At 37.8% G+C, this 27,217-nt stretch overlaps 1 protein-coding gene across 37 annotated transcripts in view; it reads right to left on the bottom strand.

Moving 5' to 3' along the window:
- Positions 1 to 1,646: 1,646 nt before the first annotated feature.
- Positions 1,647 to 27,217, bottom strand: part of TRIP12 (thyroid hormone receptor interactor 12) — a 137,037-nt gene continuing 111,466 nt past the window's right edge. For 28 of the 37 annotated variants that reach the window (XM_081051217.1, XM_081051247.1, XM_081051216.1 and 25 more), the window contains 17 exons: positions 25,641 to 25,792; positions 23,909 to 24,081; positions 23,459 to 23,532; positions 23,178 to 23,377; positions 22,454 to 22,581; positions 20,959 to 21,110; positions 20,144 to 20,286; positions 18,946 to 19,102; positions 17,545 to 17,643; positions 11,485 to 11,599; positions 11,030 to 11,184; positions 9,935 to 10,099; positions 6,962 to 7,126; positions 5,293 to 5,406; positions 3,508 to 3,602; positions 2,897 to 3,000; positions 1,647 to 2,181 (listed from right to left, as the gene is read on the bottom strand). In XM_081051217.1, the coding sequence (XP_080907343.1) occupies positions 1,985 to 2,181; positions 2,897 to 3,000; positions 3,508 to 3,602; positions 5,293 to 5,406; positions 6,962 to 7,126; positions 9,935 to 10,099; positions 11,030 to 11,184; positions 11,485 to 11,599; positions 17,545 to 17,643; positions 18,946 to 19,102; positions 20,144 to 20,286; positions 20,959 to 21,110; positions 22,454 to 22,581; positions 23,178 to 23,377; positions 23,459 to 23,532; positions 23,909 to 24,081; positions 25,641 to 25,792 (2,388 nt within the window). In that variant the 3' untranslated portion in view covers positions 1,647 to 1,984. The remainder of the gene's footprint in view (positions 2,182 to 2,896; positions 3,001 to 3,507; positions 3,603 to 5,292; positions 5,407 to 6,961; positions 7,127 to 9,934; positions 10,100 to 11,029; positions 11,185 to 11,484; positions 11,600 to 17,544; positions 17,644 to 18,945; positions 19,103 to 20,143; positions 20,287 to 20,958; positions 21,111 to 22,453; positions 22,582 to 23,177; positions 23,378 to 23,458; positions 23,533 to 23,908; positions 24,082 to 25,640; positions 25,793 to 27,217) is intronic. The other 9 variants (XM_081051222.1, XM_081051250.1, XM_081051249.1 and 6 more) reach the window with 1 other exon arrangement.

Genomic DNA, 27,217 nt, shown 5'->3' on the forward strand with positions numbered 1-27,217 from the left:
AAATGTGCTCGTTAGACGCTAAGTCAATGAGGCCAAATCTGCCAGGGCCACAACATGGATAAAATGTCAAGTACAGATATTTTAATATGAAACATTACTTTGTTTATACACGTCTAAATTTTAACAATAGAACCCTGTTTTTCAAAAGAATGAGGAACAAAATGCTACGTTCAAGCAAAAACCTTTGTGCTTAGTTTGTAAAAAGGTATCAGAACAGTTTAAAACAAATCAGTTCATTCTTTAACACTAATTCCACTTGCTGGAACTGCTCAGCTCCTATGCTGTTATAACTGCAGACGCAACTCACTTGTCACAGCCTCTGCAGGGACCAGGGACACACACCCCGAGCCCCCTACAGCCCTGTCACACTGCTGGGGTCACTGCCACGTGGCGAAGAGCAGCCTCTGTGGGGAGGCTGCACATAAGGCCATTTATGTGTGAAATGACAAAGTAATCTAAGTGAAACAAACCACTACGTTCCTCTCCAGTGGTGAGATGGGGCACAAAGGGACTTCTACAGGAGTTGAATAAGACTTTGGAACAGTCAAACAAAGAAATTGATTTCTCAAAGTTCAATATAAAAACAATTAGCTCATCTCTCATTTTCGAAAGAATTATGGAAATTCTCTCCAATTTACGCAACAGGCTTAATTTTGAACCTTAGGAAGAAAGGCGTCTTCTCCCATTGTCTCTGTTCTTCAAGTTGCTATTATAAATTCTTTGAAGAGTGAAATCAGCCATGACGCAGAATCATGGAGACGGAATGATTTACTTGCATTGAAATACATCTACACAATTGAAAGTTATGCATACAGCACAGAACTATAAACAAAAAGGTGAAGCAAACATTTATTTTCAGGTAAAAACATTAACCTGATGGATTATTGCAGATTTGAGAAATCAGCACATGAAACAACGGGACAGAGAGGGGCATTGGTTACAGGTCCTTTCATCTGTGTGGAGACAGGCTGTGCTGCGAGGAGGGGGAGAGAGTGGAAGAAAGAAAGACTAACAAAAACTGAAAACAAGAACATGGGAGGAAAAAAAAACTTTTTTCGCTTTAAGAGGGAATGAAAACTGCTCATTTTGTTTAAAACTTGGCATCAATTCAAAATGTTCTGGCCAGGTGGCCAGCCCCCCACTGCAGATGTTGCGACCTACACTAGAGAATGAATGAATGTGCTCTCCTTGCCGTGTCTCTGCTTCAGGGCTGCTCTTGCTGGGAAGGTCATGTAAACAGTCCTAGTGTGTCACTGGGAAAAGCCAGTAATACCCTACAACTATGTTAAAACTAAGCTCTAAGAAAAATCTACCTAGTTACAAAGGCTGAATTATATTGACAATATATGTCAATTCATTGACTTTTAAATTATGTCTTAATTTGAGAGAGAACATGGAACAACAAAAGCCCATGGCTAATGTAACAACTGTGTCATATACAAAAAAAAAGAAGAAACTGTGAACTGCACAAACAATACATGAATGGGGAGAGAAAATTAGAGGGAAGTGAAAAGCACAGAGAGCTAACCTACTAAACTGGATTTGTCAAATACGCGTGAGCTTTAATTTCTGTACTTATGTACAAGAGTTGTCTTTGGAGGAAACAAAACTGCAGACTTAGCTAGATGGATACACACAGCCCAGAATTAAACTGCACAGCGACATTTATTGTTTCAGCCTGGAAAAACATCCCTTTTTTTTAAATTTCACACAGCAAAGCAAGTTAAAAACTTCACTCATCAAATAAATGATAATTTAAACAAGAACTTGCTAAAGAAACCTCATCACAACAACATTTTAGGGCCTGATCACTTTAAGTCCATGGGCCATTAATGAATATCAACCAAGTGTCTCTTTTATAATCTGCAAGCCGTTTTTCCTACAAGGTGTAACATGTTTCCTTGCCTCAGGTGATACATTTAGAAAAGAACTCATGATTTTTTTCTTTTGCTGTAACAGGCAGACACTGCACTTCTTGGTGTGATCAGGAAAGATGGAACGACTGCTGCCCTTCTCTGGCTGCTATTAACAGTTTTTCCCGCATTATATCAATGTTTGAATAGTCCGGCAACTTCAGATAGTTCACACAGGTCATTACGGAGGGCAGAAAGTCATCCGGGTTTTCTGTTGACTCAAATGTCTTCCGGACAATTGTCAAAGGTGGATTCAAACTCCGGAAGCCTGATTTAGAGGGAAGAAAGAGACCGAGGAACTCAGTAAGTTGACAGGAATGAAGTTGATGCACAGCAGCCAGCTCAGAACATTTTCTCACCCGTGAGAAGAACCAGCCCGGAATCACAAGTGTCCCCTTTTCTATGCTGCTCCCACCAGAAAACATGACACTGTTCTGCTGTATAGTATTACCACACACGCCAAGTATGTTTTCTTCCTTGGCAATTGGATCTACACATTCAGTACACATTTAGTGCATGGAACCTGGCATCTGCTTTATTTACCATAAAAAGTCATTGTGTAACATGAAGGAAGGCACACAGTTCCTTACGCCTTTTGACTTTTAGAACATAGTATCAATTCATAGCTAATATGAGTATTACCAGGACTCATTTCTGAAAAATCAGACTTCAGGATGCCTTCTCAGCTAAGAGCTTATAATGTGCAAATGTCTGAGAATTTGGATTTTACCTAGAAAAGCAGCATTACATACATGTTAGTAATCCTACCTCAATCTGTTTAAGACAATCCTTGTGAATTTCCCTACCAGTGAGATCTTAACAAAACAAATCGAAAACTTCGAAACATTATGGTATTGGAATAACTAAGAGGCATTATACCAAATAAATAATATCCTGCTACTGGCACTGAAGACACACAGACACTGACACAGACACACACACACACACCTAGGATAGATGCCAGGCATTAACAGTGTACCCACCTCCAACAGGCAATCTTGGGCTACCTGTCACAAACTGCAGAAATAACCTCTGCTGCTCATTATCAAAACTACTGAGAATCTCAAACAAAAACTTCACAGCCCGACTGCAACAGAAATAAATACACCAAGATTATTTCATCACATTAAAATATACTTTTGAACCATACCATATCATCGACTCTCACGATTAGCTAGACATTGTTAAATTTAAGTGTGACTACATATGAATTCACATTACAATGCACTCTGAAATCAAATTTGTTTTTGTTATAGCTAGAATTCAGATGGAATGATTACTGCTGGAATAAATAAGACTTGTCTGGGAATGTACAGGTATCTCTGTTTCACAGTATATAAAAATGGGTAACGAGATTACCCCTGTATTCCCTCCTCCTTCCCCCCGCCTGCCCATTTTCACAGAAATACTTGAAAAAAGAACCCTTTGGATTCTAAAGCAGCAGTCTTGAGAGAAACTAGGCCAAAAAATCAGAGAGCCTCCTTTAACAGATTTAAAAATGACCCCCCCGCCTTATTGCTGTTTATAATATATACTTACATGCACTACCAAATTCTCGACTACAAACTGAAAACCTGGCGATCCCAGCACTCACCTGTCGTGAGTATAACCGTGATCCGGCCTGCAGCATTCCATCAGTGTCTTTGCGTCCCAAGTGTCTGCCTTACTGCCACACAAGAGCTGGTCCAGCTGTGTATTTAAAGAGGGGTAACCAATTACTAAACTGCTGTATAACTGAGTGAAGTGCATACATGTTCTGTTTTGTAGTACCCAATATAAAGGTTTATATGTAGCAAATAAGAGTATCATTTTCCTATCGAAAACTTGCCCTTAGGACCTCTTTATATGATATGCTCTTCTAACACATTTACAGATTTAATCTCCTCTTCAGCTGCACACTAATAGGCACTCTGCCCATTTGCAGAGACTGAGTTCTAGAGACGCCTTTAATGTCAAACAAAACACATGTGAGACAAACCCTGATTTAAGTTTTCCTAGCGCTTTTTATTTCTTTAGACTCTTTAACTTGATAATCTACCTCTAACTAGGGAGATTTTATAAATACTGGCTTTTAGAAACAAAAGGGCACACAATAAGGGAAGCCAAGAGACAGAATAGTGAGCTGGAGAGAGAAGTGGGAAAAGACATCTGAACTGAGACATAGCAACTGAGTAGGTTTTCATTCTCTGTAGAGAGGCGCATTTATGCCATATGGCTGAGGTTGTATCAGGACCAACGAGCCATTACAGAATGAATATTAGGAAGCAAAAAATGCTCTTGTGTCCTTGGAAATACCAAACATCACTTTCAAATTCAACCATCTTTCCTCTGGTCAACAGCCCATTTGCAGGTCTACATACTTTTGAGAAAATCCAATTCAGGGCATGTATCTACTCTATGTGTCACTCACTGCCACGTACTTTATGTATCCTGCTCAGTGACACAGAGATTACCCCAATTTTAGAGATGAGGTAGATGGATATGGTCATTCAGCTAATTAGTGGGGACCTAGATTCAATTCGAGCACCAACACTGCTGCTTTCAATTCTAGATGACATTTAGTGCCTAAAAATGCCAGGTATGCCACACACTTCAGTAAGCAGCAAATCAAAGGGGACATAAAAATAAATGAGATTAAAATGCTAAGTTATTAAAAGATTTCCAGATTTAGCCAGTAATGAATGTGTATTCTAAAGCTAGTATTCAAACATTAAACAAAAAGGTTTCCAAACGGGGGAACCTAACACCTTCTAGACTCTTTCTATGACACCTCACTACCAGTAAGTATATGTAATTTCTTCAGACTGCTGGAAAACACTGTGCCCCTTACACTTTTTCCCTTTTCACAAGTCTTCTGTGAATTTGCCAATTCCACTTCCTGAAAACTTCAGGGACTAACTTTGATCTTGAAACAAAGTCTCATATAATCCAAGAAATCAAGTCCAAAAGCAAAACAGTGCAACCTCCTCAGTCAGTTTCCTCTTCAGTCAGTTTCGTTACTAGGCCGGCCCTTGGCTCTTCCCTCCAGCCACAGGACAGAAACAGCCCTGTTCTCCACCAGGCAGCATCCTGCGTGTCCAGCTGACTACGATGCTACGCTTAATCCCACATGACCTTCACTCCCTAATATTTAATATTTATTACATTTAATATAATTCATCTTATTTATACAACATAAAATTATATTACATTTAATGTTTAATATTCTTTCTCGCTCTGGAAATAATCTTATCTTTCCTCAACATCCACCCCTTGCTCCCAAACCCCCCTTTTTTGTTTGCAACGATGAGTCTTTGACTAAAGAGCACAGCGACACCCCACTAAGGTAACTATGGGTACAGGCTAGAAGTGACCATTCTTTTAGACATAAGATACTCACTTCTTCTGGGTAGAAGTACTGAAGATGACTGAGTGGGAAGACGGATTCAAATCCATCTCTGAATGAATCAAATTGCCTGGAAACGCCTTCATTTAGTGCCCAGAATATAACCAGCTGCAAAAAGAAAGTCTTTTATAAACAGACAAGATTCAAATCTCTTTCTGTGGCAAAATACAGTGAAACATCCTTCATGATAACTTAAAAAACAAGAACAAAAACACGTTACTAAGTTTTTAAGATAGCTCCCAGAAAACTACCTAGGTAAAAGATCAATCAAATCAACGTCTAATTTGCTACCTGGCCAATAAGAATATGTAAAAACTGCCACGTGCATTTATGTTTAGTGTGTTTTCAAAATTTCATTTACATCAAATCCCTATGGTATAGAGTTATATATTCCTTTACCAGATGATAAGCAGATGAGAATTTCCCAAAGGGATAAAATGTCATTGAGAATTAATGTTTCAAGGTACACAATTACCAACTGTTAGGTGTTTTCAATTTTTAAGGTCAAATTTTTAGCTCTAAATTCTGCTAAGTTCTTAGAACCCAACCTAGAAAAAGGCAAACTGGAAACGCAGTCCTGTGAGGCTGAAGGGTAACACAGGCATCTGTTACTGGTCCAACATTATCTAGTCATCATGACTCTGACTAACCGAATGGGTGTAGAAATAGGGGACATATTCAGATAAAAAATTTTAAAAACAGTGTTTTTGACAGAAAACTAAAAGCATTATTGTAAATTATTTTCAGAGAACCTTAATCTGGAGATTAACTCATCATTTACCTAGGAAACTGAACGATTAGCCTTCTCAAAGTTAGGAGAAGAAATAGGTAGTAGTAGAAGACAGTCCTACTGAGTACACTAAAGGGATTACTTATGAATCACAGAAATGTTAGGTGGATTTAGTAGTACCTGAGGTCCTCCTCTCTTCTCTCTCAAACTGATGAAGAAAACAAGAGTTGAAATTTTTCAGAAGTTCTATCTAAAATTCCACAGCAAGTCAGTGGAAAAGTGAGGTCTAGGTGGAGGAGGTGTTTTATCTTGAACCCAATGCTCTTTCTACTCAATGTCAGGAATAAACCAAAAGAAACTTTTCAAAAAGTAGTAATAAAGCTCTACATTGAGTAATTTGTACTCAATATACAATCATTTTTCCTTAATTTAGCAAATATAGTCAAGGAGTGTGAATTAATCATTTGAAAAGCCTCACCAAACCCATAAACATGGCGCCGGCGCGCACACATGCACATGCGTGTGCGTGAGGGAGAATGCTGTCAAGTTACCCGGCTTGATAGAAACACAGAAATGCAGTTTAGTGAGAACACAAGTGATGGCTCTTTTTCACTGATTTCTTCTTAAACTGTGATGAAATGTGATGTTATTAGATAGTATTCAAGCTTGTGGATAGCAAATTCAAGATTCTATGTCAAGTACTGGGAACTACCTGACATGTTCTCTCAAGAGCAAACAGAAGGTAAGGCCTGAAAAGGTGAAGTTCAGGCAGTGATCCCAGGAATCCAGTGTCAAACCCATCGGTGTAGGCGGGAGCGGATACGGCCTGTGCTTACCTGACAGGCCCTTCCCTTTCGCTCCCAGCAGTTCCCACAAGCACAGCCCTGCCTCAACCCAGACGGCCTTCCTCCCAGAGAATGCTGCATTACATACTCTCAGATACTCCTCGAGATTGTGGATAGTGACTGGTATATCCTTTCCTCCTTTCTTCAGTTCGATGTTGGGAAACCCTGGCAGAGTAAAATCCAATCCTAGATCTTCAACTGAACAGCCATTCATAGTCAGGGTTTCTAATGCATATCGTAGACTCTCTTTGGTCTAAACGAAAGGGAAGGGGGGTTGTCAAGCACAGTAATTCATTCCATTATGTTTTTGTGTTTATAAGACATATGCTAACACATTTTATAAGCTCCTTTAGTTTTTAGTCTATTTCTTTATTCTCTTTCAGTTATAGTCTACACATGAACAAGTCACTGAGATCAAAAGGAAATCATCTTAAACCCTTCAGAATGTAACTACCTTTATATGGGACACAAGATCTCGAGTACTCCTCCATAATGAGTTGTTTGCTGTTCAATTTGATCATATTCAAACCAGATTTCACAGAAAGGCCATGGTTCTTTGCATAATGGTCAATTAAAAGCGTGTGCTCTAGAGTCAGACACACTTTTCATAAATTCTAGGCTAATTTAATGAATCTAATGCATGTATATAGCAATTACTGAGTAATACAACAGTTTAGAAACTGTAAATACAAATAATACACATAATGCACTATGTCCTAACAGCATTTAACTTTTTATCTCTGCAAAAGTCAAGTCTAAAGAATATTCTCCAGATTCTTCATTCAATCATTTCAGGCCTGGAATAACAAATACGTATATCATACAGTAACACTACGGTGAAAACAGGTTACAACAAAACTCTATGAAAAGTCAAGTTATATTCTAACTTAAACTAAAAAAGGCTAGGAAGTGCTGATTATTAAATTAGTCTTTTTTTTTTTTTTGAAGAAACTAAAAGCTGCTTAGGATTCCAGGTAATTCAAAATACAGAGGTGGCAGCATTATTTAAGATTAAGGAAAAATACAGTTGTTGAAAATGATGTCCACTTTTCCTTCTCTGCAAAAACCCACGTTTATGTTTGTTTCGGGTAAATCATTTATGACACCAAAAGAAGGCTTTTCATTTTACATATGAAGTATTCTTCAGCAGAAAGATGAAAAACAAAATTTTAAAAGCTGTCCATTTGAATGTTCTCCCACTGGAAAGCTATCAAAATTGCCCCCGCCCCCACCGCCTTGTAACAGACCAAGGCAATCACTACTACGCTAATGGGAAGTCGCTTCTCCCATAACTACTTAAGAAATATCTTCTTTGTAAAAATTTTCATTACAAAATGCTATCACTGATAGGAATCTAGAATACACAGTATGTCCTTGAGCTGTTTAAAAGGAATTCACTGTTTCTCTGAAACTTACGTATTAAATCAAAAGCTAAGCTTCAGCCCATTTCCCATCTATCTTTCAAAACCTTGACCAGCCAACAGAAATGTCAGTCAGTACAACTTGCTCCATCTGTGTACTTTATAAAATGATGGGCTAAAGTGTTTCGGAATACCACCACTCCTCATGCCCTGGCTGAAAGTTGGTTAATACAGCAAATCAGTTTCTGTGTTTTTTATATTTTTAAAATGACAGCATCAGGAATAATCTAGATTAGAAGAAGAGAATCAGGGTAGCATGCTGCAGTGGAAACAAGGACCCAGAACAGAACCTGCAGGACATGCACGACTGCAGGCTCGGTACTGAGCAGCCGGGGATGCAATTCCAGCTGCCCCTCATTGTAGGTATGTGCCCTTGGGCAGCTGGTTACTCAACCTTTTGCCCTGGGTTTCTCAAGTATGTAACAGGGACATTGCAGAAATACCTAAGCCTCACCGGCTTGTTGTGGATTAAATGAATTAACATATGCAAAGCACTGGGAACAGTACCAAGATTTTACTTTCTTTCCTCACCCCCCCCTCGGCCCTGCCCACACACACGTTTTCTGGCCATTATTTACCTAAAAGACGATCTTGAATAAGAGTGTAGTAGTTTAACATTTATGAAGTTGCTAATTGTAAACTGGTTCTCAAAATCCTAATACAATTATCATATGGAAAAGATGGAGTTGGCCCCTTTAAATACCATTTCCCTTAATAAACTTTTTTCCAAAAAATCACCAATTAATATGGGGGATAAGATTAATTCCCTTACAAATCATCTTCTTCCCTGACAAAAAGGCATTCTAAAACCCCCACCTGTCTGCTGTGTGCTCTTCATCTTATCAAGAGATGTGACAGTTTCTCTCGCTACAGAATCTTACTCTCTATTCTTACTTTACATAATTTAAGAAATGGAAATTGATTTAACATTGGTCCGTGTGACCTGCCCAAATATAAGCTATTTGAGTCTGTGTTACTTTTTTAATACAACTTTGTCTTCTCCAAATGTCAGATACAGAGACACTATTAATCTCAAACTGAGTCAAATGACTTTTTAATCTATTGTTAATACATAAAAAATATAAATGATATAAAGCTCAAGATTACACATGAAATCTAACAGAGAAATCTAAAAATGTGTTGCCAGGAAACAGTGCACAACTACTATGACCTTTTGAAAATATCTTCTTGAGATCTTTCTAGAAACAAATGTTCTAAACTAAGCCACCTTCTGGGGATGGGGGAGAATCAATGTGTCTTGAGAACAGTTTTATCAATTCAAATGCTTACTAAAAGAATTCAGTATATGTACCTGCCCTGATACACAACACCCGTATAAAATTGAACAAACAAGACCCCTTAGTTCAGTTAGGAGTGTATTTTATTTGCTAATCAAGCTGTTTACTACTCATCGTATTTTATTTGCTAATCAAGCTGTTTACTACTCATCACCTGCTGTTATTATACGTCATCTTACCCACTGTGAAATCATGTTTCAGTTATAATTTAAATAAAAACTCTTCTAAAATAGTATTTTAATATAAAATAACTGTGTCAAATACAAACCACTTAACAAAGACCTCATCTTTCTACAATAAGAAACTGATCCACTTAACCGTTACCTCATCTTCTAAACCTACCTGGGATTTATCTTGTTCAAGTCTTTTCTTCTGTCTGACAATGTCTTCTAGGTGATACACTGATCTGGCTACAACTGGGTCAATGTCAAACAAATCGTGCGATGTCAGTGAAGTTTCTTGCCGTAGCATCCATTTATAAAAGGGTAAGCCAAGGGGAAGGTCCACCTGAAAGGGAATATGCAAAATATTTTAACAGTCACTCTCAGCTTCTAGATTTGCCTCCATTCTATAACTGACACTTTAAGAGGTCATTTAAAAAGGTCAGTAATCCCAAGGGGAAAAATATATTTAGGAACTATTTCACTCATTATATGAAATTGTCCCCATTTAAATTCAATCTGGGGCCCTGATTTGTGAAAATTTTGGAATAGTTAAGAATCCTATTTAAACAATGACCTTATAAAGCAATTTTTCAATGATGGACATATTCTCCATACAGGGCCCCACTGTCAAGAGATGTTGAGAGGAATCTTACTCTATTTGGGGCCAAGTAAACTTAATTCCACTGTAGTCCTGTATTACTGCGTATTTGGAAGCAAAAGAAGTTAAAAGAACCAAAATTAAAATTTTTAAAAATTGAATTTCTAAAATAACTAACAGCTCATTCTTTAGTTACAGTGAACTTGTAAGCTTGTGAATTTGACATCAGATGAAAATGTCTTTCACATGCTGACAAAATATCTCAGAAAATGTGAGAAGAGGAAATGAAGAAAAGTCCAGAAATATTCAAACTTCTGTGAATACTGATTTCTGGGATACTTTCCACTCCAGCATTACTGGCAATTGACTGCAGTTTACTCATGCTTTGCTATTGAATTAAAAAATCTCATGTCACACACTCTAGAAATATATAATTACAACCACCCTTCTTGTCACCTGACTCTGAACTCTTGCTACTAAAGAAACAGGCCACACAGACTGGCACCTGGGCCTCACCCTGAACTACTCAAAACTGGCTTGTGTAACAAAACCCCAAGTAATTCACATGCACATTAACGCTTGTGAAGCACTGTTTTAAAATTCAGCATTAAGGGATGAGGTACTTTCATAGAACACAGGTACAAAAAAATTACAGAACCATCATCTTAAACTTACCAATCGGAAATCCATGATAGCCTTGGCCATTAATTTTCCTAGGAAGCGAAACTTCATCTTAACCTTTGCGATATGAGCTGGCTTAGCTGTCCTACCGAAAGGAAGCGCAAAGAGGCCCTGGAGGTTTTGAATGTACTTGGTCCCTTCTTGGCTTCCTGTGAAATGAGCAAGTCACCAAACTTTAGATGCTCTTTCCCAAAACAAGACAAAACCTGGTAACACTAAGAACATTTAAGAAATTCAGTATTCTCAAAATCAGCTAGGTCATGGAATGAAGTCCTCTAGAGCTGGAAGGGTCTCCCTTACTTGTTAAGGAGAAAACAAGGGCTGAAAGAAACTACGGTCAGAGAGCACAGTACGGTCCTCTGGTAGAAGTTACACATGTAATGAATTGCAAGGGCCCTCTACCTGATCTGAGGAACACAAACTGACTGACTCACACACAGATTCTTTACCTTTTGGATTGCTAAGAGTTACTTCTTCACCTCTCCAGAGACCCAAGTCAGCTCTCTGCAGTTCCTGAGATACAAGTGCATAAAACTCCAGTGTAGGCCCAAGACCTGTACCAACCTACAGAAGAACAAAAGTAGAACAATTTCAAATCTGAGACTTTGCACTGCTTTTTTAACCTGCCACCCTCTTGGCAATGTGGATGCTAACAGCCACTGTTTATCAGGACGCAGTAGAGATTATTTCCCAAACTGTCCTGATTGTATTGCTCCAGCCTCGGTCACCTGGTACAAGAACTACAACTCTTCCTTCTTTCCTACTCCCACGGCCCGACATTTTCATTGTACACCGATTAAAGTACTATTCTAACTGCGTATCTTACCCTCAGGGATGCAGACGGCACCGCTTGTACATGGCTCTCTCGCCCATTCTCTTTTGATGTTCGGTCAACTGCTGCCCTGAAACCAGCTCAAATGTCACCTCCTCCGGAGAAGCCTCATCAGCCCAGTTTCTCTGCTCATTTTCTTTGGCCTTACATTTCCGCTACTGAACTAGTTATCACATGACACTGTCAGCACCTCGCGATCTGTGTGCATCTCTCACCTGAGGGTAACTTTAGTTCACCTCTGTACCCGCTATAGTGCCCGGGCACACACCAACCGTATAGTCGAGGTTTGTCAGATAAAGCACAGTCAGTGGAAGGTCTGCCCACATACCAGCAGCCACCCGTCCACGTTAACCTCAGGGAGGACGTCAGTGCTTCTCCAACCCGTGGAGCACTGGAATCTCCTGAGACCTTACCGATATGCATATGATGGGGGTGGGCATGTCCTGAAGATTCTGATTTGGTGGGTCTGCTTTAGAGCCTGGGCACTGGGATTTTGAAACAAGGCCCAAAGGTAACTGCACAGCCTAGAATGAAAACCCCTCCTCCACGAGACACATGATCCTAGGGTAGTGTTCACAGCCTAGTTCTTCCTTCATGTTCTATCAAGGTTCTACCAGCTCAGAACATACATTAGATATGCAGCTAATGACAAGGTAATACCGCCGTTTATAGGCTAAATCTAACCATAGTTCTGTCAAGAAGCTATATGAAAGCTGTATTAAATAATGGGCATTCGTTTACAATTATAGTTACTTAAAAAAAGTATCCACACTAGCTTAAAGATCAGATGTAGTCACCAAAGATTTAACTCGCACTTTCCCAACAGTGATGTGCTGGCACTTGGTGACACTTTCTGGATCCATCTCTATCCCATTGTTAGTAAATGGTATCAACATTCAGCCCTGCTCCAACCCAAACCTGGGAGCTGTCCATGGCTCTTCTCGTTCTCACCCCCCACATTCCAACCCATCACTACACACTGTAAGCCCCACCTTCAAAACATAGTCTCAACCAGTTACCAGCATCATCTCTTATCTGGTCTCTGCTCTAGCATTCTTGGCATCTCACACCTACTCGCCCAGCACCAAGAGGGAGCCTTGCAAAACCTAAGTTCATCTCATTCCTCCGCCCGTGCACCTGCGAGGTTTCCCATCTCACTCCGAGCAAAAGTCAAGTTCCCAGCACCGCCTGCTCTGATCCCTTCCATCCGACTCTTACTTCTAGCCAGGCATCTGCCAACAGACAGCAACGACTCACCTCTGCTCAAATGTCACCTGAGACCACCCTATTCCCTCCCCATCATGATCCACCTTCTGACTTGACTTTATTTTTATCTTATGGCCTAACACATACATGTGCATGAGTGGGTGTGTATTAGCCTCCCCAAACTAAAAGAAAAGCTCTATGATGATAGAGACTTTTGTATATTTTGTTCTTCCCTGAATCTTGGGTACTGGAGGAAAGGAAAGAGGGGAAGGAGGAGAGAAGCAAAGAGAGAAAAGAATAAAACTGCAGTAACATCTGACATCCACCAGATGGTGCTTCAAAGCCAGTTAGCTCTTTCTTCCTGTAGCATCTTTATCCTAGGCTAAGTAGAAATCACAAATCAGATCAGTCAGCTTCTTTCATCCTTTCTAAAGGCAAAACAAGCCTTAAAATATTGAATGACGCAGTTATCACTGTAAACCCTTTCATCAGAGCAGGTCCCTGCGAGCGTGGCAGGACCAGGTCCAGGTGGCAGGACACATGCTCATGCCGTTCATTCACCCCTATCTGGGGCCCGGCCAGCAGCCCTGTAGATCAACCGGATCTTCTCAGGGGTCTTCGTTTGCTCAACCAGTTCATTAAAAACGTGGGTACTTTGACTTCGCTTCATTTGTTTTTAAAGGAAGAAGAAAAAGCATAAAACTCTAAGAAATAAAAATAGAGTAACCCAAAAAATCTGACACTTGTCTTATTTAAAACTTTCAAAGTCTTTTTACTTTCAAAACTTACATACTTACTACGTGACAGTATTCTGTTTTACTCATTTGATCATTCTAACAATATGAGGTAGCTTTCTTTGTCAGGCCCCTTGTTGAGGTATCGAGTTTACATGTGACTTACCCAACCTGACACAGCCAGTAACTGGCTCCAGTGCACACTCCTAACCTTCCACCTCCCCTGAAGGCTGGGCATTGGTAGCCCCAATCCCTGGGACTTGGCTTGGGTGACTTTCTAAGCCCAGAGACTGGTTTAGTTTTCCCCCGGCTTATCAACCATCCCTATTCAACACGAAGCCCATTTTGATCGGACATTTTGTTTGATGTCAAGGATGTCAAGGATGACTCTTGAGTTGTTAGAGAGTCTTCCTAATGGCCGCCAGCTGCTTTGTATGGTTGAATCTGACTTACAACCTGAGGCTTTATGCCTACATACAGCTAGCACTCCTCCCAACCCCTCCTCTCCAATGATGTCGGCTCCTGGAATCTTTTTCAGAGCCAATAGGTTAAGACTCATCGTGTAAGATGCTACATCAACAGAGTCACGAGGAATGAGAGAGAAAAGACATTCCTGGCAAAAGAAAAGTATGCTGGAATAAGAAAGTAGAAAGCTTGTTTAAATAAACTAAGCAGACCAAAGATCTTGCAGTTTTATGAGTAAGAAATGTGGGCATGTAAACATGTAAGAACTGTGTCCTCTGAGCAACAGATATAATCAGGGTGGATCTTCAAAAGAAGATCCCAATTTCTTATCCCAGCAGTCAAGTTCCCCATTACGCCTTCTCCCCTCCCTCCCATCCCCTCCAGCGCAGTGAGTCCCTTCTACCACTCAGCAGCAAGCCCAATCCTTTGCTCAAGCCTCATGCTTGGATCCCTTACCTCTCCCGCTTCCATTAAGCTCATACATGAGGGCTTCCCTCTCCTCACAACCTTCCCCACACACTATTGGGACAGGGCCACTTGTCTGAAAGTCTCATTCACTTGGTACCTATACCCATTTGCCACACCTGTTTGTGCCTCTGTCCTGTGTCTCCACAACACTGTAATCCTTTGAAAGCAGCAATTCTGCCATCGCGTGGGTCCCTAGCACGCTGTCTACTTCCCAGTACAAAACTACTTCAAATTTTAATTTTGGTGACTGAATACTTTTAAGTTAACTTTCAAAGTCTTAATGAGAAGAAGACAATGAGTGAAAAATCAAAGTCATGTTTAAAATTATTTGGATAACTACACATTGTATTAGCTAGATTAAACTGCTAAATCTATATGGTACTTACCATGAGCCAGGCACTATTTAATTCTTCACAATATGAACCCAGTCACAACCCCTGAGGTCGTACTGTAAGACCCATGTTATAGACAAGAAATCGAGGGGCAGAGTTGTTGGCTATTATAAATAAATAATCTGTATGGTCACATTCACGCTATAAGGCAAAGTAAGCAGTCGTGATGAAGACTAATGGCCCACAAAGCCTGAAATAGTTACTACCTGGCCCTTTACAGAAAAGTTTCCGAAGCCCTGGGTCTACAATAATCCTAAATAGTGTATTAAAAGATTATGAGACCCAATAACGTTTATCAAAGTCACAAAAAACTGTTAATATCTAAACATCAACTGTATTTCTATAAAATAACATCAATTGGAAACTGAAATGAAAGAAGAGGATTGTTTTCAATACCATCAAAAAACATTTAACTATTTAGGGAGAAATTTAAGCAACTATGTGCACGAAAGACCTCTAGACTTAAGTTGTCAAGAATACTGACAGGAATTAAAGAACACCTCAAGAAGTGAGAGGCTGCACCGTGTTCACGGATTGGAAGACTTAATACTGCAAATGTCAGTTCTCTCTCAAACGGAGCAAGACTCAACATAATCCTTATCAATATCCTGTAGAATTCTGTAGCATCAGGGCAAGCTGATTCTAAAATTACACGGAATTACAAGGGGTTGAAAATAACCAAAACAATTCTGAAAAAGAAAAACAAAGTTGGAGGACTCACGCTACCTGATGTCAAGACTAAATATAAAGCCACAGTAATCAAGAGAGTATAGCTTAATAAAAAAGAAAAGAAAATCCAGAAACAGATCCAAACATTCATCATCAAATGATTTCCAACAAACGTGCCACAGTAATTCAACAGGGGAAAGTGTGGTCATTTCAAACAAATGGTGCTGGAAAAAATGATTAGCCTGTGTTTAGAAAAAGAGAAAAAGAAGCTTAACCCTTATTTTCTACCATATGTAAAAAAAAAAAATTCAAAGCAGATCACAAGCCTAAATATAAAAAAACTCTAAAACTCCTAAAAAACACACAAGAAAAAAACCTTTGAAACCATGGACTAGGGAAAAATTTCTTGGGATCCAGAAAGCACAAACCAGAATACAAAACAAAAAAATGATAAACTGGATTTCATCAAAAGTAAACTTCTGTTCTATCAAAGACATTTCACAAAGAAATGAAATGATAAACCACAGTTTGGAAGAAAATATCTGCAAAACACTTATCTCAAAAAGGATTTGTATACAGAACATATAAAGAACTCAACAACTCAATGATAAAATAAAAACCCAATGAAAAAGTGGGCAGAATTCTTAGAGTTCTCCAAAGATATATGAATGACTAATAATAAAGAATGAAAAGATAAATCAATATCATTAATCATCAGAGAAATGCAAATTAAAACCATGGTAAGATACCGCGATAAACCCACTAGAATAACTAAAAAAGACTGACAATACCAAGTGTTGGTTTGGTGAGCACATGAAGCAACTGAAATTCACATATTACATTACTGGCAGAATGAAAACTGGGACAGCTACTTTGGAAAAGTTTGGTGTTTTCTTTTAAAGTTAAAACATTTACTAAATGACTTAGCAATTCAATCTTGAAGTAGTTACCCAAGAGAAAAAAATACGCATGTCTACATAGAGACACGTACATAAATGTTCAGAGCAGCATTATGCATAAGAGTCAAAAACTGGAAACAACTCAACGTGCATCAATTGGTAAACATATGGTATATCCACATAATGAGTATTACTATTACTTAGTAATAAAAGGAAACAAATTGATACATGCAACAACATGGATGAATCTCAAAAGCATTGTACTGAGAAGAGTAACAAATGGTTACATACTATATGATCTATTTATTATCATATCCTAAAAAAGACAAAACTATAGGGACAGAAAACTGATCAGTGGTTGCCAAGGACTGGGGGTGGAAGAAAGGAACCACTGCAAGGTGGCTGAAGAGAATGTGTTATGGTGATGGGATTTTTTATCTTGATGTGGTAGTGGTTACAGACAGTGTACATCTGTCAACATCTCCAAAGTGTGCATTTATTCTACATAAGCTGTATCTCAGTAAACCTGGTTTTTAAGAAAAAGCAGTTCAAACATTTTGAAAGTTGTATTTAAAACGTCCATTTACTTTATCAACCTAAAGATTACACAAACATTTGTTCTTATGACAGGAAAAACAACCTGTCTTTGTTTATCAAACAATTTAACCTCAAAAAACGGAGAATTTAAAGCAAATTATTCAAGAGAAAAACAGAACAAATCTCAAGTTTTTAGATAAATTTCCCAATATCTTTTAGAATTTCACAGGACAAAGAAAAAACTCTAATGACATTCTTATCAAGAGTACAAATCATGCTAAAACTGTCAACAGACTCATAGGCTCACCTCATTTTCATACTGGATTTCTAACATGGCCCGTGAGCTGCCCAGATCCTGCATCACAGACTCAGCTTGTTTCAGCAGCTCCTCCCTGTTCACAGTTCGCTACAAAAGAAAGTACAAATGTGAGGACACTAAACTCACATTACACTTTAATAAATAGGTGGCATTTCTCGAAGTGCAAAAAAAAATCACTTCGATTGTTAAAAAATTATTTCTTTAAAAAAAGCATACCTCAAAAAAGGTTAAGTAGTAGCTGCATCACTACAAACATCGACAGCATCCTGGCATACATGAAGAAAAGCTAGAAGTGTGATTACTGTCTTAGCCCAAGGAAAGTTCAGAAAATTCAAGTTGGAGAAGAAAGGATCTCTGTAACCTTGACAAACATCGATGCAATTCAGGGCTGCAGCTTCATGGCATCTCCCTGGGTACATTTATAGTTAGATGGTGAAGAAACAAGAGTGGAGGTGACAGGTGAGCTGGAAACCTACTGGCTCTGATGTGCAGAAATCCCACAAGCATGACTGCAAACATCTGCTAATGAGATTCATGCGGATGAGGAAGGTTTTGGTAGATTTCCAAATTCTACCAACACCATTGGTTAATGGAATCCTAATGATACAAATAAAGATAGGAAGAGTGAAGTGGTGTGTGTTTTTTTAAGTATAATGTTTTTTGTTTTGCTCTTCATTCTTCTACTCCTTTTATATGTCATTTGTAATGGCTCTTATGAGACTTTTGGAGATAAAGCTTTTCAGAGACAGACTTGAGTAAGAATCCCCAGCAAGAACAAGGCAGAAGTCCTAGGTACAAGGCAGTGTGGTGTCAGAAGTGTAGGACTGGGTCTCAGATGAAAAGGCTCAGAGCTGTGTGTTTTACAGCTATGAATGTGGAGCCAAGATTAGAAGCACAGGAAGATGAAGTCAGCAGCACAGGGGCTAAGCTAACTGGTCTACAGACATGAAATAAATACATCAAGGATTCTGTTTCAGTCTAATTGGAGTAATTTGCTAAGGGAATGAATTGGATCTGATTAACTCTACCTACTGCATAAGGGATCAATTGTAAAAGGAAGGCGATAGCTTGAGTTCCTAATTTAGAAATGAAGCCTCGGAAGAAAAGATTCTTTCTTGGCACAAGAGTTATGACAACTATAAGAATTGCAGAAATTATTTCAGAAACTGGGAAAAAGAATTCTAACTGGAGAATGAAGAAGAATCACAGATCCAAGAGACTGGTAGGAAAATATGACTAATGCAGATGTAATAAAGATAAGCAAAGAGATGAATGTGACTAAGGCCTATAAACCAAGAGGCATAATTAGATGCACCACATTTCTAGTTTTCCCATTATTTTGAAAAGCTCAGTTTGATTTATCTTTAAATATTTTTGGGAGAAACTTACTTTTTTTCTATCCAATCTAGGTGCAACTCTGCTATCTTGAGAATCAGACTGGTTGATTTCTGGGTTGGTATCAAGTAATCTTTGCATTGCTCGGTCCCGATCAAATGCAGTTACATAAAAAAGCATTTGCCGGGTATCAAAAGGGAAGAAAAATGGGCTGTAAAAAGATGCGATATAAATTTATTATCTGAATTAGAATCAGAAACCATAAAAAAAAAACCCTATATTAGAAACAACTTTTGATATGATACTGAATAATACTTATAAAAATAACCAATAAAAATGGTCTAGGTAAACTAATTTTGAAGAATCTCCATAATTCTTGTATGAAATTTCTAGGTGATAGAGTAACAATGCATTAAGTAGCCTTTCACTGTGAAATCAAATTCAACCATTAAAATTCTACATTTGAAATCAAGTCTATCCAAGATCATGTTTAGTCTACCCAAAGATCTTTAGAAAGTGTAACATGACTAGTGACAATTAAATTTTAAAACATGATCCCCACTTTATGAGGCTGCTAAGCCCCTCTCATTCCACATGGCTTTACTAGGTCATGATTTTCCTCTTAGCTTCAGCATTTCTAAGTCACTCAAAGCTGCAAAAGGCAGCTGATTTTCAAAGAACAAACCTGCAATAATAACACAGGCCGTGCTGCCTCCTAGTGTATGATTTTGGTAGTTCTTGACACAGAGCTGCCAAGAGCACTTCCTGTGATGATCTGAATGTTCAGCATCTGTTTCTGTTTCCTCCAGGTAGCCATGTGAGGATGTGGCTAGTGTGACTAAAAAGGTCAAGTACTACTTTTATTTAAGTCATCTTAGACGTAAATAGCCACGAGTGGCTAGTGGCCACCGCATGGATCAGTGCAGTTCTACCTCTAGGAATGTCGGTATGGGCCCAAAAGGGCTCAGAGACTCAACCAACTCCACCTCTGGAGTCCAACTGTATCCTGGAAGAGGATCTGCACTTCCTCAAACGTCCTCGTGTCCCTTCCCATTTCATATACACAGACACATACTCTCAAGCAGATCTAGTGGATGTTAAAGCTACACTATTAAGCAAGCTGTGACCAAATACCATAATGCTACTGAAAACATTTACATAGATTCACTAAAGACTAGGTTTTTGCCGCAAAATGTATTAAGACCAACACAAGAATTGTTAGAGGCCACCGTTACAAAAGTGACAGTCTTACCAGGTTTTTCCTAGTTCAGTAAGCCACGTCGGGATGTTTCCTGTCATGATCACTAAAGGGTCTTGAAGCTGCCTATTTGCTTTTGCTGTCAACTTACTGTTAATGAATTCACTAGTTGGAATAACCTCCTTGCACATTGCATTCTGAAAAATGTTAAAAAAAAAAAAAGTCTACATGTAGTAAAATAGTAGGATTATATTCACTCTCTTTCTTTACCCCAAATATGCATGCAGAATGCCTAGGCTTCACTGGCAAGCTTCCAATATACAATACATAACTTCTCACTGGTGTCTCCCAACCCAAATGACAATTTCTACAATGAGTATCTGAAGCACCCCAACCCCCACATGCCACTGGTACTGATTCAGCCACTGATGTGGCAGCTGTTTCATTCTTCATTTTTCTCTACATCATATAATACCAAAGACCACATTCAACTTGCACCCAGCTTTTTATTTAATGTACACCTTACCTTAGATAAATGAACTTTGGGTTAATGTACCTAAACAGTTTTTACTATGATAAAATCATGTTTAAATTAAGCTACAACATGAAATTGAACATGATTTTATAATATTTTATAAGTCTGCCAAAAGAATGAATCAAAAACCGTAGGCCAGGAAAAAAAGAGTGGGGGAGAAGTTCCTACTGATGAGTAAGTACATTGTCCTTCACTGGGCCAGGATCCCTGCATTTAAAATGCTGAATCACTGTTTCTGTTTCTGGTACAACAGAAAATTCATAAATCACTAGACAGAAACTATGTAATGAATAACACATCATGGAAAACTTCAAAAGCAGGCAATGTTACTCACATCATACAAGTAATACCAGTATCGACTGATGGCATGTAAAACTCTTAAAAGAAGAATCACATCTAACGACGGGTCTTCAAAAGTTATATTTTCAGGTGGTGTGGGTATGAGGTAAACTTCTAAAGGATTTGATACTGATGGGCACACTCCATCTAAAGGGCAAAAAATCAAAGTTAGAAAGGCTAAGCCAATGGAGCCAGTCTACTCCAGCAGACTGCCTACTTACCATGCCTACACCAGTAACCGTAACTTGTCATGATTCAATGCTTGGTATCTTATTAGTAGGGTTATTGACAGCTTGAACATTTTTATCTTTTTTATCTCATACATAAATCATGCATGCTTATGAAAATTACTTTCCCTCCCGTACCCAAATAAATATGGTAAAGAAGGAAAACTGCCTAGTTTCTGGTATACCAGAAACAATAGCAAACAATAAAATGGCCAGAGAGGAGTAAAAACAAAACATTTATATTTAAGTTCACTGTTACAGAAATTTCCTGTATTTTTTAGATACAGCTTAAAACAGCCATATAAAATAGACAAATATTCCCAAATTATAAATCTGTTAAAAAGAGATTTGGTTATTTAATCTAAGGCTTAGGATAGATTTTGATAGCTTCCAAATAGGACTTATGATTCCTTTGTTCTTATATTTTACCAATAGCATTAAAATAACAACAAAAAAGTGAGGGATTGAAAGTGTTGCCATTTACTTTTACTGCGCAAAGGAATTAAAAATTACAACACTATCAACTGCATAAAAGGACAATTTTTAACACCAATAATGTAACATCTCAAAATAAAGACCCTTTGGAAAAGAACTCAGCTTTATGGAAAATAAATAGCTACAATGCCCTTATTTCTGTGGACCAGGAAAAATGTCATCAACTGACATCAGTGTTTGGAAATCAGTGTGAGGTCATGTCCCCATGGAATGACAATGCATATTAACACTAAGGCCATCATATACATAAAAACAAAGAGGAAGGAAACCAGTAAAACTGACCGGAAAAAAATACTGAAAAGGAAGTCACCTAGGAGATGCAACTACCTTCTGTAGTCATTACTATATTACCTGGAAAAACTTTTTATTCCTTCTGCAATTATTAGATTCTACTACTCTAATGAACAGCAATAAAAATTAAGGGGCAACCTGCCAATGACCAGGCTCTTCTTTAGTGAATCTGTTCTATTAATGAATTTGTTTTAGCCTTAATGAAAACATGAGTTCTTCATGAAAAGAATGTAAGAGTTTTTCCCAATTTTCTTTCCAACTTAATTTTGCAGATACTTAATATTTCATTTTTAGACATGCAAGTCAAGGGTTCGATTAAAAGGACTCAAATGTTTGTAGTATTTCATTTTTTACTAAAGTATACTCAAAGATTGTATTAACACTACTAGATACAAATAAATCATGGCTTTAAGACCATAAAGACAGGAAGACTACTGCCCCATGGCAATCCGTTTTCCCCTTCATATATCGACTTACCGTGCCATAACTCATCATGCTTTTTTGCATTTCTAGGAGAAGTTTTTGTTGGAGCTGTTTGGGCTCTTCCTCTTTTACCACCAACACAATCTTTATTACTTTCTTCATCCTCTCTCACGGGTTTGTACCTAATGTGACAGGGATGTAGGTAAACCAAAAACAGATTTTAAAACTGTAAATTATCCTACTAGGCCAAAGAGCAAGCCACAGACACCAGAGTTACCAGAAAACTCTGAGATCTAGCCTCTCTCCATAGTTATGGATTCAGAGAATCACCAATCGCACTGCTTCCTAGCAGAGACCACTATCCTAGCAGGGTCCATTGGAGAAACTCAAGCAGTAGTTCTGAAAAGAATGGCTCTCTTTAAATGTTAAGTAGCAAGCATTCACAAACAATGCAGGAAGCTGTATCCAAATGCATCTAAGGGTGCAGAGATGCCAAACTTTCCATTACCTAAAGGAACATCTTCTTATGAAGACATTTTTGTCTTATTTAAAGACCTGAAATGAATCTAGAAAAGTAGATATAATAATGGCCCACAAACACGTTTTCTAGTAGTCTTAACGAGGAAGCTAAATACATACATGCATGCGCACACACACAAGATAAAATATTTGAAAAGGGCTTTTAATAATAAAATATAGGATTTAAGGTCCCCTCTCTTTATGCAATATGATTTCCAAAACACATGAACGGTGTCGAAGATGGTGAAAAACCACTTGCCATATTGTATGAGTCTTTGTCCAAATACCAGCTCTTCCTAGAGGATTGCTCTCATCATCCGTGGATTCCCTTTCATCTTCAGCCTGTATACTGAACTGCCGTACTGCCTGATACACAGTCATGTTATATGGGAGCAAATGTTCTCCAATGTAAAATTGTAGCCTGTGTCTTACATTTCCTGAATTTAAGAACTGAGCAGCCTGAACAAAGCAAAACAAAATCCATTTCAGCTACAGGCTCTGCACATTATACAAGACAATATGGTGGGAATAGTACCTTACCAGAGACTCGTCTATTTCCTCATCGGAGCCATCATCATCGCTGTCTTCATCATCTTCTCTCACTCTTCCATACCCTAGGGACCCAAAAAGGCTGTTCAACTCCAGCAATTTTACATGGCAAAGAAATGCCTGTACATACTGCTTAAACTAACAGTCTAAGAAAAATGTGTATGTTACACTTTCATCTATGAAGCAGACATACCTAAAAAAAAAAACTATCAATACAAAATATCATTTCTACCACATTACAAGACAAATTAACTCATCACCCAAGTAAGCAGTCAACCCCTACTAAGTTGAACATACCACATATAAAATAAATGACAGGAACACAAGTTCCTGATGCTATTTCGACAGAAATAGCAATAAATGGGAATAATTTATATATCTCTTACTGTATTTCATCCCAAATGTACATATAAACACACAACATACACATACGAAGAATACCTCTAACTACAAGGTATCGCTCGATAGCTTGTACCAAAGCCAGGGGGTCAATCTTGACAGGTCCACCCTTCCACTGCTTCACATTTGCACAGTCTGGATGTCTTTGTAACTGGCATTTTAACTGATGTGTGTTGAAAAATTTTAAAGCCTGTGATCCTCTGTTAAGAGAAAAGCTCAAGATAATTTGTGAAAAAAAGTTATTCTATTATTTTCAAAATCAACATACATTAATTCAAATAAAAGCAAGATAATACCAACTGTGCATTTCCTTAAGGCACAAAGTAAACACTTACTTACCAGTTACGAGCAATTCAAGTAATTTAGTAAAACTCATTATAAAATAAAGAGGGTATGTATGCATGCATATGAAAACATTAAATCAACATTTCATCTGTCATGAACCATGTGAGCAGAAATACCTTATCACAGAGATTTAATTATTTCTCTGGAATAAAAATTCAACAATTTGAGCATGCTCATTTCTGCAATGTTTTGCTGTTGCCTACTTAATTCTATTTATTTATAAACAAAACAAAAAAAGTTTTTGCTTTCAATGATTTCAGCTATAAAATTACTTTAAAAACTAATCTTTAAATTATACTTTGCTGTATTATACAAAAACATTTTTTATTGAAGTATAGCTGGCATACAATATTATATTCATTTCAGGTAGACCAATTTTGTTATATTCTTTTGAATGAAGCAGTTTAATAGCTACACCAGTCTAAACGTAGTAAAGATATTTAACTGCTCAAGTCAGGAAAGGGCTGGCTTTCCTGACAAGGAAGACACAGACTAGCTTAAAATGTGGTTATCTGTAAGGTAAATGGGGTATGAGAAAGAATACTTCATTATAATGATATATACATATCAATATATGTAAACATAGTCATTTTATACAAATTTGGATAAAAATTTGAGCTTCTCAGGCACAGCTCAAAATGTCCCCTTATTTCATAAAATATTCCAGTATAGTATAGGGATCAAAAATGAATACCAATCTACACTAAATTTCAAAGCAGACAAAAACCTAGTCCACGCTGATCACTATATTCAATGATGTGTTTAATTCAATCACAATTTAAATGTTTTAAAAACACACCAGATTGTGTATTTTAAAACTAATTTTTTTAAAAAATGGTTTCTTATTTCCCAGGCTTCTAGGCATAATATTCTAGGAAGCTTATAACATTATATAAAACACAACAATTAACTCCTACAATGAATTCTTTCTATAGCACCTCACAAGTTCTATAAAACTACTATATTATTGAAAATAAAAGTTTTATTAAGCTTTAATAAAACAGCAAAACCTCAAAGTAAATACTTATTTGTTAAAACCTATCAAAACACAAAGTTATAAGCACTTGTATCACATATGAAATCACATTACTGTACACAGAATGTATACTTTTTATTATCCATACCCACGAAGTTCTTGAAGAAAAAGCTTTATATGGTCAAGAGTATATCAATTTAAGGAAAACTAAGCCTATTACAAGTTACCAACAGTCACTGGGTTACATATTTTTAAAACATGTTTAAGAAACCTGGTGATTTTAAAAATAAACAGTATTTGATTCACTATTTAAAGTACTCAACAATTTCTTCAACCATTATAGTTAAATGTGCTTCAGACAGATGAAGACATTACCAGGCCGCTTGCCACTTTTGAACAAGATTAATTAAGCACAGTCCAAGGGCAAGGGCGTACTCAGGCCATGATCCTTACCTGCCTCCTGTCCCATTTCCACTGGGGAAGTCATGCACTTTGACTGGAAATTGTTCCATCTGGCTGAGGCAGTTGTTCATCTTGTGAACTAATGCCAACAAAGGTGCATTACCCACTGGTTCTACTCTTCCAATGGGCTCTTCTCCAGGAAGCTAAAGTTATAAATAAACCAATAGGTTAAACAAGGCCTCTTGAAAATGGCACGCTCCTCTCAAGAAAATTTAATAGGCAGTTTCACAAAAGGGAAATATTTATCTATTCTCTTGTATCTTTTCTGATGATTTTGTTAGAACAATGTTTTCAAATAAATTATTTCAACAAAAACACTCTTGGTGGCAAAACCTGACTGAGACAGGAATGAGATGATTTGCAGTCTTTATTTATCTTTATTTAGTAAAAATATTCACATTTTTGCCGCAAAAATATTTATGTGTATAGAGTGCTATTTAGAATCTACTGGGGACATCAGGCAACATACGGTTTATGCATTGTATTGTAGAACTCTTGAAACCCATACAGCCCCAAGGAGTTTAAGGTAAGAGATTACACCTGTATGTAATCTTAAGCATGGTATAAAACTACATCCAATATTGCCACACACATAGTAACTCACTAATAAATATCAACTGTTTGAGATAACCCCACAAATTAAAACAAGCAGTGCTTAAACGCCTACAAACACTGGAAGGCATGGTGAAGTAGTTTCATGAACACACAAAACCGTTATCGTTGGTCCTATACACAGATGAGCCAGACAGAAATTTTCCTAGAGGTGCCTTCTCTTAAGCAGTTATAAACGAGTAGTGTAACATCAGTGGAGTCCAAGAGTAGTTATTCTCTTGCTTTCATCCACTGAGGGTAAAGGGAGGGAAGCTACTCTGAATTCCGGCCGTGTAATCCACATTATAAATGTGACCAAGCACTTTGGAATGGAATCGTTACCATGTTTCCCCGAAAATATGACCTAGCCAGACAATCAGCTCTAATGCATCTTTTGGAGCGAAAATTAATATAAGACCCAGTCTTATTTTACTATAAGACCCGGTATCATCATATCATATCATATCATATATCGTATATTATATATCATACCATACCATACCATACCATACCATATCATATCATATTATTATATGATATTAATTTATGCTCCAGGTCTTATATTAATTTATGCTCCAAAGGACGCATTAGAGCTGACTGTCTGGCTAGGTCTTATTTTCGGGGAAACACGGTAGTACACACAGTCCCTGACTTAACATGATTCAACTTGCAATTTTTCAACTTTGCAATGGTATGAAAGCACTATCAATTCAGTAGAAACCATACTGTGAATTTTGATCTTTTCCTGGACTAGTAGTGATATGTGGTATGATCCTCTCCCATGATGCTGAGCCATGAAATGAGCCACAGCTCCCAGTCAGGCAGGTGACGAGGGTAAACTACCGATACTCTTCAGTGTGTTGCGTTGCCAACATTTTTTGGATATTGTGTTCTGAGCACGTTTAAGGGAAGCTAGGGAGAAGCTAAGATGTTCGGTAAGTGGAGCTATGATGGATGTTATTAAATGCATTTTTGAC

Source organism: Rhinolophus hipposideros, assembly GCF_964194185.1.
Source record: "Rhinolophus hipposideros genome assembly, chromosome: 6".
Lineage (NCBI taxonomy): Eukaryota > Metazoa > Chordata > Mammalia > Chiroptera > Rhinolophidae > Rhinolophus > Rhinolophus hipposideros.